Here is a 12,732-nt window from a genome sequence, read left to right on the forward strand (position 1 = left end):
CTTCAGTTTGGTTCTCAAAGGGCGAAAAGACCATCTGGTTTCAGAAATAAGCCAACAAAAGCTACTTTTTCCCATAAAAATAAAACAAAAACTTTATTGTGACTGAGGTTACAATGACTGGAACTATGCGTGGGATGAGTTACCTTTATTTATTATTTGTTTAATCTTAGGAGCAGATAATAACATGTGCATAATGTTAGAGTGAGCTCAGCTCATGTAGCTTAAAAGGTGCAAAACATTCAGTATGTCAGAGTACTAAAGTTTAACGATTTGTTAAAACTACATTTCTAAAACCAGCAAAAACTACAGAGAAACTGTTTTGTGCAGCAGCCACTTTCAGATTTTGTTTGAGTTTTATGAAGTGAACTTCAAACCTTAATGTTGGTCCTTTTATAAGATAGTTTTTTATGTTCCCTTCAACAAATTTCAATAATAACTGCATGAGAAGAGTTTGTTCATGTTTAAGTTTGTGCCAGTGTTGATTGTGTCTGTAAGTAACTAATGAACATGTGCTGATCATCTGCAGTCTTCTGCTGAGTCCTGGGATTCCTCCTGATCGATCAATTCATTACACCTGCACTCCCCAACAGCAGCAGCTTCTCCTGGCAGTATCAGCACTACAGCAACTTCAGTCTGACCACCAGAATAAACCTGATCCAGGAATGCCCCCAGACCAGGACGAGCAGCTCCCAAAGGATCCGCTGCCAAAGTCCTCAGACCAAAAGGTGGCTTGAATGTTGGGGGTGACTGCTGTAAAGTTGAAGCATGAGTGAAGAGGACCAAACACGAAAAGCCAGTTTGAAATAAAAACAATTAAAGCATTTTGGTCACAGTCCTACTTCATACACGCAGACTAGATAAAATAATCAGCTGCAAACCTAAAAATAAACTTCAGTTAAACAAACAACCACGTACCTGATTAACATACAGTTATCCGATGCTGCTGTAGCGCTGAAGCTGTACAGTAGGCCGTTAGGGAGATGTGATATGATCTCCCAGTCTGTCAGCGAGGAAACCACCAGTAAATATTTAATCAGCAATTTAGTTTGCCTTTCAAATATTCATGAAATCTAATCAACTTAATCACGGTGTGATCGTTATTTCACAGCGTAATGAAACTCCCCGCCAGTTCACTCAAGTGTGTCCAGGGTGGCTGACTTCACGCCGTCGCTCTCTAAAACAATAAGACTGACACACACACACACACACACACACACACACACACACACACACCTAAAGATGCAGGCACACATGCATCACATAAAAACAATGTAGCTGACTAGGAAAGGAGAAGGGAAACCAATAATTAAAAAGATTTGCGTGAAAGGAAGCAAAAAAAGGAAAGAAGGAAGGATAGAAGTAAGAAAAGAACAAAGGAAGGCTAAAAGAAGGAAGGATATAAAAACAATGAAAGAAGGAAGAAGACAGAACGTAGGATAAATATAGAGAAGAAAAAATGAAGGACAAAGGCAGAATGATAGATAATTGTAGTTGAGAAAAAAAGGAACAAATAAAGGACAGAAGGAAGGAACAAAGGAAGCTGCATTGTTTTTCAGCTTTGCTGTTATTCTGCCCCCTGGTGGCTAAAAAGCCACATAAAGCAGCTTTAAAGATTATTGGACAGTTTTTGTACAAAAAAGGAAACAAGATGATCAATATGAAAGATATATTCAACTTCACACTAAACAGACTCATAAATTATTGACACCATCAGCCATAACTCTGACTTTACAGGAGCTGTTTCCCATTTTTAGAAATACATTTATTCCCTTTCTTGCCAGGAGTTAGTCAATAAGACTCTTGGGGGGCCGAGCTAGCTGTCCTCCCGCAGAGCTTCCAGTCTTTATGCAAAACTAAATGTGCAGCTGGGAGTTTTGCATACTGATGTGAGCGGGCTATGAGGCTGCTATTTTATTATCCGAGTATTTTCTTTTTTATGTTACAGCTTCTTCAGATGTTTGGTTTGGGCTTTAAGTGGTTTCCAGAAGTTCTCCCCTGAAGGCGAGATGACACCAGAGGCATCAGATGGATTGGAGTACCCTTGGAGCATTAATTTTTACAAAACTTCTCAAGAGTTTATTTTATTCATCTCAAACTGATTAACTTTTCTGCAGTTTTGAGATGAAGTTGAGCACGTACCAGCAGATTTGATCCCATGTTGGTGAGGGAGAGCAGGAAGTAACATTATGAAGTGTATACACACATGCGCCTCAGAGGAGATCCTGCAGCTTTCTGCTGTGTGCAACAAAATATTATAATATGGCAAGAAATGATAACGTGTACAGCTTCTCCTCCTGCCGTTTCCCGACATCCAATCTGATAAGATGAGATAAAGTGGATGTGAGACTTTAGCATCACGCAGACACAACAGAGAGGCTATTACTGCGTCTGATGAAAAGCAGATAGATTGCACTGTATTCCAGCCTGTGGCTAAGATCCCACAGGGCAGGCAGAATGAGGTGCTCTCCAAAATGAGCTCGACATCGCCGCAAATAGGACACAGCAGCTTCCCCGTGTTCTCCTCGGGGCAAGCATTACTCTGTACATTAGATCCATCTCACCGTTCCTCTGTGGAGAGCTGCAGCAGCATGTACGGGATAAACGGAGGTGTATTGTTGTGTCACCTGGAAACATCCCGTGTTATAGAATTAGCATATTTATGCTTCACAGTCCTCAGTTTCTTTGTCTGGCTTTAACCTGGATTTAATTCTCCACAGTTTTAAACGTGCTGTTTAATTCAGTTTAAAGCTTCTTAACGTGGGATTCTTCAGTGACTGTGGTCATTGTTGGATTCTTGTTGCTTCGCATTAATTACTGTTTTATTGATACGCATGCAAACACACACACACACACACACACACACACACACACACACACACACACACACACACACACACACACACAGTGTAAATGACTAGAAAGGGAGAGGGAATGGGGTTGAAGAAAGGAAGGAAGGAATAATTTTAAAAAGGCAGGAAGGAAGGACAAATGGAAGGAAAACTGATAGAAAGAAAAGAATAGAAAAGCAAGAATAGAAGAAATTATGGACAGAAGTAAGTATGGTAAGAAAGGAACCAACAAAAGAAGGAATGGTACAGAGAAAGGAAGAAGGAAGGAAAATAGAAATAAAACATGAAAAGAATGACGGATGGATAGAAGTCAGGAAAAGATGAAAGTCAGAAATAAAGGAACCTGAAGGGTATAGAGACGGATTAAGGGGAAAGAAAAGGAAGAAGCAAGACTAAAAAGGAAGGAAGGAAAGAAGAAATTTTATAGAGAAGGAAAAGGAGGAAAGTTAGGAAGACCATAGGGAATGAATGAAGGAAAGGGAAGAAACAAGACAAAAAGGAAGAAAGGAAGAACAATAGAAGGAGAGGTAGAGAAACAAGAAAACAAAGGAAGGCAGAAAGGAAGGATTGAATATGTATTTTATTAAATGTGTAGGAAGCACTCGTGCTGCTCATCACTATGAAACACAACAAGCAGCATTAATGAAGGATAGACTGTATCTAAACAATGGACTTAGCTTCAGGTAATGTAACAAATTACTTTCTATCACTAAAGTTTTTAAATGTTTTTAAACGTTTTTAAACTCTAATGAGTAACATGTAGTTACTGCTGACTGACTCCCTCGGTCTCTCCTTTTTCCTTGTTCTAGAGTCCATTGTTGTTTCCTCCAATTAGAGTCCTAGATGCTGAATTATTATTATTATTATTATTCTCTCTCTTTTTTTTCTTTTAGACAAACCTGCTGCATTCTGCGCTTGAGGCCTTGTTACAGTTTTCATCTTGTTTTCCACCCACCTGCCTTTTCCCTGTCTGAATACCAGGTCTCTTTAGATGAAGCGTGACAACCACTTTGCGTAACGTCAGCCTCGTGGGATCATTAGTGTGAAAATAAACTTTGTTATTTTGTTTTTTTGAGGGGGGTTTCTCTTTATTTCCAGCTCCCGTGTCAGAATGCAGAATTTATAGTCTGCATAAAGACTGGAAGCACTGACAGCTAGGCTGGTCCCCAAAGAGCGTTATATATTATCTCTTGCTAAGAAAGAGAAAATAGCGATGAAAAATGATGAATTAATGACGCTCAAGAAGATCTCACAACCATAAATTTAAATAAATCTTACATATTGATCACCTGATTGTCTTTGGATGTGCAAATCTGGCTGATTTAACCTCTTTAAAACTGTCATGGGTGACACAGAGCATCATTAGCATCCTTTAAAGCAGAAACTTTAAAGAAATGTTATTACAGCTTTCCAGTGCATATGGGATTCACGTCACCCAAACACAAAAGATCCCAGAATGAAGTTACAACTGCAGCTTTACCAGTTCCATGTCTGTCAGATGCTGCGGGCGTCACAGAGTACAAAGCATTTAAAGTCATGTTCTGGGGCAAAGTCAGTAAAATTTTCCTTTGAAAACATTCACATTTGACTGTTGACTTTATATCAGCAATGTTTTCATGTGACCACTTAAAATAATTTGAGATTCAGTAATACTTCAAAGTAAATGCCTAAATATGGTCCCAGAGGCATTTCATGGCGTTTCTGATCCGCTGACAGTTTAAAGATGGACTGTGATTGACACTGACATCATCCATTTATTTTAACTCTGTGTTTTGAAGCCTCGGCTTTGGAGTTTGTTGCTTCAAGCCAGAAGTTACCATATTTGGATGAGAAGGTACAAATGTATCCTTTAACAATGCCCATTTTGGTTCGTAAGCTGTATTTTTATATGTGCTTTAAAGTCCTGAGTTTCCTTCCTGGTTAAGGGATTCCCAGGATCGTGCTTAAAGAAGCTGGATCCTGGGAGCTACAGGGAAATTTTAAGCAGACATATCAGTTTGAAAATACAGCATTCATATAGTACATAAATGTATTTGATTGTGAGTCATGTCACGCCAACTTTTCTACATACAAATGAGAGAAACCCTTCACCTCCTCTCCTGCTGAGCCACACTGATGGAAGAAACTGTACACAGTCGTATAAAAACACAGCAGTGGAGCTTCGGGAGTCAGCAAGGTGAACGCTACAGAAAATGTGAATCCCAGAAGCTCGACACGTGGCGATAAACAAAGAGGAAGAACACCTCGTTATAGAGGAGGGCTGAAATGATGAAGTGTGATAGCAGCAAGAGCTAAGTGAAGGTGAGGAGCAAAGCAGAGGGGATGAGTAGATGCAGATGTAACACAGTCAGATTATTAGTTTGAGGAAGTGATTGACGGGGATTATACAGCCATTGTTAATTGAAAGTAAGGTTGAAAGGACAGGAAATGAGAGGGGATTATGCAAATGAGACATTATGATGCAAAAGAAAGCTTCAAATGTCTTTTTAGATTCATCATTATGAATAGAAATGTATTTTTGAGCATATGTTAGTATTACGGGGGGTTTGCAGTGGTTCCCAGTCGCTTCCACTTTGTTATAATGCTGATAACAGCTGATTGTGGAACATTTAGAAGTGAGGAAATTTCATGGCTGGACTTGTTGCACAGGCGGCGTCCTATCACGGTAGCACGCTGTAATCCTCTGAGCTCCTGAGAGCAACCCGTTCTTTCACAAATGTTAGTAGCAGCAGTCTGCATGTCCGGGTGCTTGATTTTATACACCTGAATTTGATGATTTGGACGGGAGTGTGAATACCTTTGGCAGCTTAACGTATTTGATATATCACCGATTTTCACACAGGACGCCTTCCTGCTTAGTGTCACCTCCCGGTCTTGAACCAGAGATTGTTTCACATGTTTGAACGTGAACGTTTTAACACTTGATCCTTTTGCATTTGGGTTTAAAGTGCTCCTCTGAACCTGCTCATAAGAAATACTGACGGTGCTTTGAATTCAGCGTTGGCAGGTCTCCTCTGTCATCTTTTAGACAGCACAGCATTGTAAATACACCTTGTCTCTTTGCCTTTTTTTCCCTTTAATTAGGATACAGTTTATGCATACATGAAAATCTTTCATCCTCTGCCTCTTTCTCACTTCCATAGGGTTGGTTTTGAAGCCTGCAGACCTCAAGCAGGAGACACAAAGCAGATAAAAGTGTAGCACGACGAGAAGTTCAGTTTGTCTCCTGCTGTTTCTGAAACAACACAGCGGGAGCAGCTCGCTAACCTACATTTCAAGCTTCAATGTTTAATATGTGCGTGTGTGTATTAAGTGTTATATTGTTGCATGCATGCAGTATGCATAACTGTCACATGTGCAGCACAGTCCATATTTATGTGTGGCCACTGCAGAGTTCTGTGCATTGGTCAGTCTGTTTTAGGCATTTCACGTGTGCTCTAGTATTTTATAGTATGTGCTTATTATTAATTTATCATTTTCTATTAATGCTATGATTTCTGGACGTTTTTGAGTAAATGTGGAAAACTATATTACAAATCTGAGACTGATAGTTTATTTAAAGCCAGAGCTTTAACATGTTTTAGCGCTGTAACCATGGGACTAGCTCAGAAACTTATAGGGTTTTATGACTTCCTTTCCACCTACATGTAGAAGTGGTTTCATGCAATCCCCCCTAAAAAAAACCCCAATTTGTATCTAAAAGCTGGCACAGTATCAGACCTGGGTCCAGAGCTGGACCACTGACATCAGTGACCGTGGGAGGAGCTACTCCAAGAAATTCACCAGCAATCTGCAGATTTTCATCACTCTTAAATTACTTAAACAAACTGTTTTCACACTCCAGAAAATTTCAGGGGAGTCACGTCTGCATATTTTCAAAAATTGTCCTTTTCTCATGTGAAGCACACAGCAGGAGGGAGTCTGCTTCAGCATTCGTGTAGGAGCTGTCTGGATAGAGCATGTGGGACGCGTAAACTCAAAAGCAGCACATTGTTTGGACTAGATGCTTCTCTCACATTGGCTCAGTCTGACATCACACAGGTTAGAGACGGGCTGATGTCCAGTGTGACCACATTCTCACGTGCACCTCAGTCAGAGGATATGTGGAACAGTTCAGCGGAGCAGCTCACGTGATGTTCAGTCCTCAAACAGCTGGTTTCTCTGCTCTCTTTCCACAGTCCAACGACATGCATGATAGGTTAGTTGGTGAAAATGATAACTTTGAATCCTCTGACCACATGCTTCAAATGTTCTTCATCTTTCTCAGAAACACTCATATTCCTCTGTTTTCTCCCCTAACATCAATATTCTGATGCTTATGTTTGGTTGTAGCGTTCAGACACTAGTTCAGCGCCTCTGTATGATTTACAAAATGTGCCACTGACCACCAGCTGATGCCACCAAACTCAGTGATGCTGAATCACAGCCCTTTCTCTCCTCGTGATGTCACAACCTCAGCAGTCGCCCGCCTCCTAAAGCCGGCAGCGGGAGAGAGAAGTCAGTCACTGTGCAGGGCTTCCCGCTGCAGAGCTGCACTCTGATTCATTTGTTTCAGACCAGCAGAAGAGAAGAAGCAGCAGAAGGACAAACTAGTATAATAACAGAGGAAAAAACATCTCCTGAATGGCACCGGGGACCTGCAGCAGAAACATGGAGCGGTCAGACCTGAAAGGAAAGTCTAAGAGGAAGAGGAGGAGGAGGTGCAAAGGCAAAGGTGAGTCGAGCAGCTGTGATTGTTGAACTTTATGTGGGAAACAGATGATGATGCTGACAGTTATTTGTGGCAGTATTCAGTGAGCTTGGGTCTTTTTTACTCCACTGATGAAATTCTTACACAGGCTTTGTTTTGCTTTGCCGTTAGAGTTACTGCATTACATTACATCACTTACAGCGAGTGCATTTAGGAAGAGATGTTTTACAATTTACCACAGTCCACCTGCTGTATTTGTGAGTTCAAGAAGAGCATTTACAGGAAAAATAACGCTTATTGCTTTAGTCTCTGCGTTTGGTGATGATTTCAAGTGTTTGGTTTTCTGCTAACTTGAGCTTTGATTTGGTTTTGTCCTTCGCTGCTTCTCTGTCTTTATGTGGGGATTTTCCTGCTGTCTCTGAGTTTTGAATCCTTGTTTGGGTCTTTCTTTGTTTTTGGATCTTGTTTGTGGGTCCTGGCTTGGTTTTGTTATTTTGGGGGTTAGACTGAATTTTAGCTGCAAGCATAGTTTCAGAAATAGTCAGTTGTTACCACTGACAGACCTTTTGGGCTGTTATGAGACTTTTTTAGATATGCTAAATCCCACATGAAGGTGTAAATAAAAACGAATTTAAAACTTCTGGACACCTGGATATTAAGAGCATGTTACAGGGATAGAGCTTTCTCGTTGAGGTTTAACCAACCAACAGATGGAAATTAAGTGGAAATCACTGGTAGTGTGGCCGAGTGGTCTAAGGCGCTGGATTAAGGCTCCAGTCTCTTTGGGGGCGTGGGTTTGAATCCCACCACTGCCAGGCTTTAGTGGCTCCACATGTTCTCCTCCCAAGCTGTGAATTGAGTTTTTAAACTGGTTATATACTCTGCAAATTCACATGAGAGGAGTGGGCTTGGCAGCGCCTAGCCAATCTAAAGAAAAAGTTTCTTCTGTCTACAGTAACTGCTCCCTGTGATGGAAATTGCTTCAGTTTGTCAGCACATCAAAGTGAAATGAATTACATTGAACAGGTTTTTGTTCTGTCTTCTAGTAGCTGTAGTTCCAACCGGGTAAAAGAGACTTAAATGCAGATTAGAATCACACATAAAAAAAAAATTTTTTTTACCTGTTGCCAATCGACAACGGTACCGTTTGCCCTTCATTCACTGATTTTAGTAAATTATGGCTTAACAATCTATATGATACATACAGCATGCTGTAAGGAAAACAGTGATTTTAAACATAAACGCTGAGCGTACCCTGCTCCTGAAGGTTTAAGTTTGCGCTTCTGAGGCCACTATTATAGATCTTGGTTCACTGGCACAGTATGTTAAACCAGTCATCACTAATCTGGGAGTTAAAATAGAGGCAAATCTTAAACTTGAAAGCCAGGTCAGAGCTGCTGTAAGATCTAGCTTTTTTCATTTGAGGGAATTAGCCAAAATAAAGCCTATCTTATCGAAACAGCATTTTCAGACAGTAATCCATGCCTTTGTTACTTCTAGGCTGGATTATTGTAACGCACTTTATTTTGGGATTAGTGATGCGTCCATTAGGCGCCTGCAGGTTGTGCAAAATGCTGCAGCACGTCTTTTAACTGGAACAAAAAAGTTTGAGCACATTACCCCTATTTTAATTTCACTCCACTGGCTACCTGTACATTTTAGGATTGTTTTTAAAATTCTCTTATTTGCTTTTAAATCTCTTAATGGCCTGGCCCCCCCCTACCTCTCGGAGCTACTACAACCATATACACCTGCCCGTTCCCTTAGGTCCGCCAATCAGCAGCTCCTTAAGGTACCGAAAACTAAGTATAAATTTAAAGGTGATCGTGCTTTTGCTGTAGCTGCTCCAAAGTTGTGGAATGATCTGCCCTTGCATGTTAGGCAGGCCTCTTCTGTCTCTGAATTTAAAAGTCTTCTTAAAACATATTTATTCGCTGAAGCCTTTGGCATTGATTAGAGGGGTTGACTCAATTTGTTTTAACATGTTTTAATTTATTGTATCTATTTATTTTATCGTATCTCATTTTAATTTTCTTTACGTATGCTATTAACATGTACAGCACTTTGTGAAACCCTGGTTTTATGTTAAAGTGCTTTAGAAATAAAGTTGGTATGGTATGGTATGGTATGGTATTCTTTCAGCTGCGGTGTGTGAATAAAGATTAAATATAAAAGTGATTTCATACCTGTTGATCTTGAATCTGTAAGAAATGACCTTCCTAGTACAGAAAACCCAGGATTGATCCTGAGGTTATCCGGATAAGATCCTGCTTCATAGTACAAACTTCTGCTGTGGCGACGCCTTAAGGTACACAGACTTTACAGGCTCTACATCAAGCGGGTCACTGACAACCTGTTATGAGGAATGGATTTTTGATATATCAATAAAAAAAAGGCTTCGACCCTTTGCTCTGCTAAATTTAATATAGCATATTGCAAAAGCATTGCTATATTATATTTGCATTTGCTTAGAACACAACGAACCCTAGCTCCGACCCTAAGTAGGCCATGGTGACCTGGTGGATGTGAATCAGTCTTATTTTGGGATTGGAAATTGAAGCACTGATGCAGACACTGGGATTGTTTCTCCCTCTGGAGCAGTTAAAAAGTCAGGGATCATCTCATCTTATTAACTGCAGTCAAACTCAAACTTCAGCTCCAAATGATGCTAAAAATGCTTTAGTCATCCCTTATGGTCCAGTTGGTTTCTGAGTGATTAAGTCAGGTTGTGCAAACTTCATTCATCTTTATAGCACTGGAAATCGCTCATTTTTAAGCCCATGAATAAAAACTTTACGTGTTTTTATCACCATAATAATCTGCTCGAAGTGCCAATGCTAACACATATATATAGCAACAAATGCAAATAGCCTGAGCTAAAGAGTATTTATAACTGGTTATTTGTTGGTTGATGTGTTGGATTCGATTTTATTAAGATCCGTGTGTCTGAATGACAGAACAGCGAGATGTCTGCGTGCAGGTTTAATGTTCCTGTCAGACTGATGACAAAAAGTCTTCCTGAGGTTTAGGAGCTGGTGTAAAAAGCCAAATTGGTGCAGTTGCTATTTAACCACATGACATCAGTCAGGACATTCACATATCTGCCCTGGTGATTGTTGTTTTCAGCTTTAATTATTGTCATCTTCAGTTGGTGGATGTCTGCAGAGAGTCTCAGGTGTATGCTCCCTCTCTGTCTCCGTGGTTCAGACTCTCCGGAGAACCCTTTCTGCTTGATTTGTTTGTTTGCTGTTTTTGCTCATTCATTTCTGGGCTCCTATCAGCGTTTATAGCTGTAACACAGGATGAGCCAAACCCAACTGCTGATCAAGCAACAAAAATGTGAACAATGCAAGCATGGCAGCGCGGTGCATCTCAGGCATGTTAATCAATTAAAGAAACCAAAGACGAGATCCTCTGCTGCCAAAAATGAAGATGTTACAAGAAGAAGGAGTTACAGGAATACAGCTGCTGCCACGGCCGACTGCGACACCATCACCTCCGTTCATCGCCAAAAAAATAAACACTTGTGAGGAAGGACAGAGGCGATTGTGACTCAAAAGTGTCAATGAAGTTTTCAGTTTGCTCCTTTTTCCACTTTCTGTGTCTAAGAAGTCCCAACGTGCAGCCAAAAATGTTCACTTTCTGTTTACTCGTGTGAGTATAAATGTCTCATCAGGATATGAGCTCCGATAATCATAATTACAGTGGTCTGACCAACAGGTCAGCCTTTTAGGATTACACTGGCATTGTTCTGCACATGATAATCCTCGGTAAATGCTGCAGATTACTCCATGATGGCCACGGTATTAAATCCAGCAGTTATTCAAAGTGCGCAAAGCCTTTTCCACTTTCATTAATGACCCGTTGGCCTTTTTTGTGCATCAAAGCGTGCCCTCTACGAAAAATAAATGCCTCCAGAAAATCATTAGTCCCCACAAATCCCACTATTTTCGGACCACAATGCACTCAGCTAATGCTTCCACAGTATCCAACAATGAGCTGTACTTTAATGCCAGCTGTCATTTTAGAAACAGAAGGTGGGATCTTTTTCTCAAATGGCAAACGTCTCCACTTACAATGGAGCTCTGTGAGCGCGCAGCAGGAGGGAGACTCGTGTCGTGCGACTGCTGTGCGCTCAGTAATTCAGCAGTGTTTGAGTTTCTCTGTTCTTCTGAGACTGTGAGCTTCTAGACAGCTGGATGTATAAGCAAACTGTCACTCAAACAAGTAAATGGGGAGGGGGAAAAGAGGAAGTAATCACATGGGATTACCAAGCCTTTTCTGTTTACAGTGTTACAGAAACATCAAATTTAATTTAAAAGGAAGTTGAATGTTTTTCTGAGATTTCCCGTTTTCCTTTAAGTCTCTTATAAAGTCTTTATGTGCATTAAAAGGTGAGAGAGTTCAGAAAACACTGCTGCTGAACTCTGCGGGAACATTTCCACATGACTGGCAGCAGCGGCTAGTTTGGCAGAGCCGATTCCTCCCTCACAGTTTGGTTCAAACATGAACAGCCATTACGCATCCACCCATATGTGAGGGTTCACGTCGTATTTTTCATCATCGTTTGGGTGAACACGAGGCTCCGCGCACACATTTGTCTACCTTCCAAATCATGGTGAGAGCACAGACCCGTTTCTAAAAGGTGCTGGTGACTGCATGGTGGACTGGATGTTATGTGGACTGTTGTTATGTTCTTAGTCATTAGTTTCAAATCTTACTGAATCCAACATCCATCTATCGATCCGTTATCATCAACTTATCCAAAGCAGCAGGCTAAGGAGGATATTCACGCCGCCCTTCTCCCCAGCAGCGCTGAACAGTCCCTCGTGGCCCCCAAGGCCTGATCTCACCAGCAGGTTCTGGGCTTGCTCCAAAGTCTCCTCCCTATTGTTGTGTGCTCAAGAAACCTCTACTGGCTCCTTCCAACATAATGGAGTAGTTCTTCTCTTAGCTCCCACCGGGCGTCCAAGGTCCTCAGCCTGTCAGCCTGCCTCAAAGACAGGGAAACTCATTTCAGGCACTTGAATTCACAGCTTTGCTCTTTCTGTCATTTTTTAAGATTGGATGAATGTTTGGAGCTCTCTCTTCACCACTTTAGCCGAGTATAATGCCTCCAATACTGCTGATGCACCAATCCACGGGTCCACCTCTCACTCCACCCTCCCATTAGTCATGAATAAGACACTTGAG

The 12,732-nt window shown here is 41.0% G+C and overlaps 1 protein-coding gene and 1 non-coding gene across 2 annotated transcripts in view; both read left to right on the forward strand.

The window, feature by feature from the left end:
• Positions 1 to 7,352: 7,352 nt before the first annotated feature.
• LOC146553077 (inactive double-stranded RNA-specific editase B2-like) overlaps positions 7,353 to 12,732 on the forward strand; it is a 36,359-nt gene continuing 30,979 nt past the window's right edge. The window contains exon 1 of the mRNA XM_085255380.1: positions 7,353 to 7,563. Within this exon, the coding sequence (XP_085111506.1) occupies positions 7,473 to 7,563 (91 nt within the window). The 5' untranslated portion in view covers positions 7,353 to 7,472. The remainder of the gene's footprint in view (positions 7,564 to 12,732) is intronic.
• On the forward strand, positions 8,273 to 8,354 carry trnal-aag (transfer RNA leucine (anticodon AAG)). Its single transcript has one exon. It is a non-coding gene; the product is annotated as a tRNA-Leu (tRNA).

This window comes from Mchenga conophoros, linkage group LG18 (assembly GCF_057382185.1).
Source record: "Mchenga conophoros isolate Kocher_MC1m ecotype Shallow Benthic linkage group LG18, M_conophoros_male_GT1.1, whole genome shotgun sequence".
Lineage (NCBI taxonomy): Eukaryota > Metazoa > Chordata > Actinopteri > Cichliformes > Cichlidae > Mchenga > Mchenga conophoros.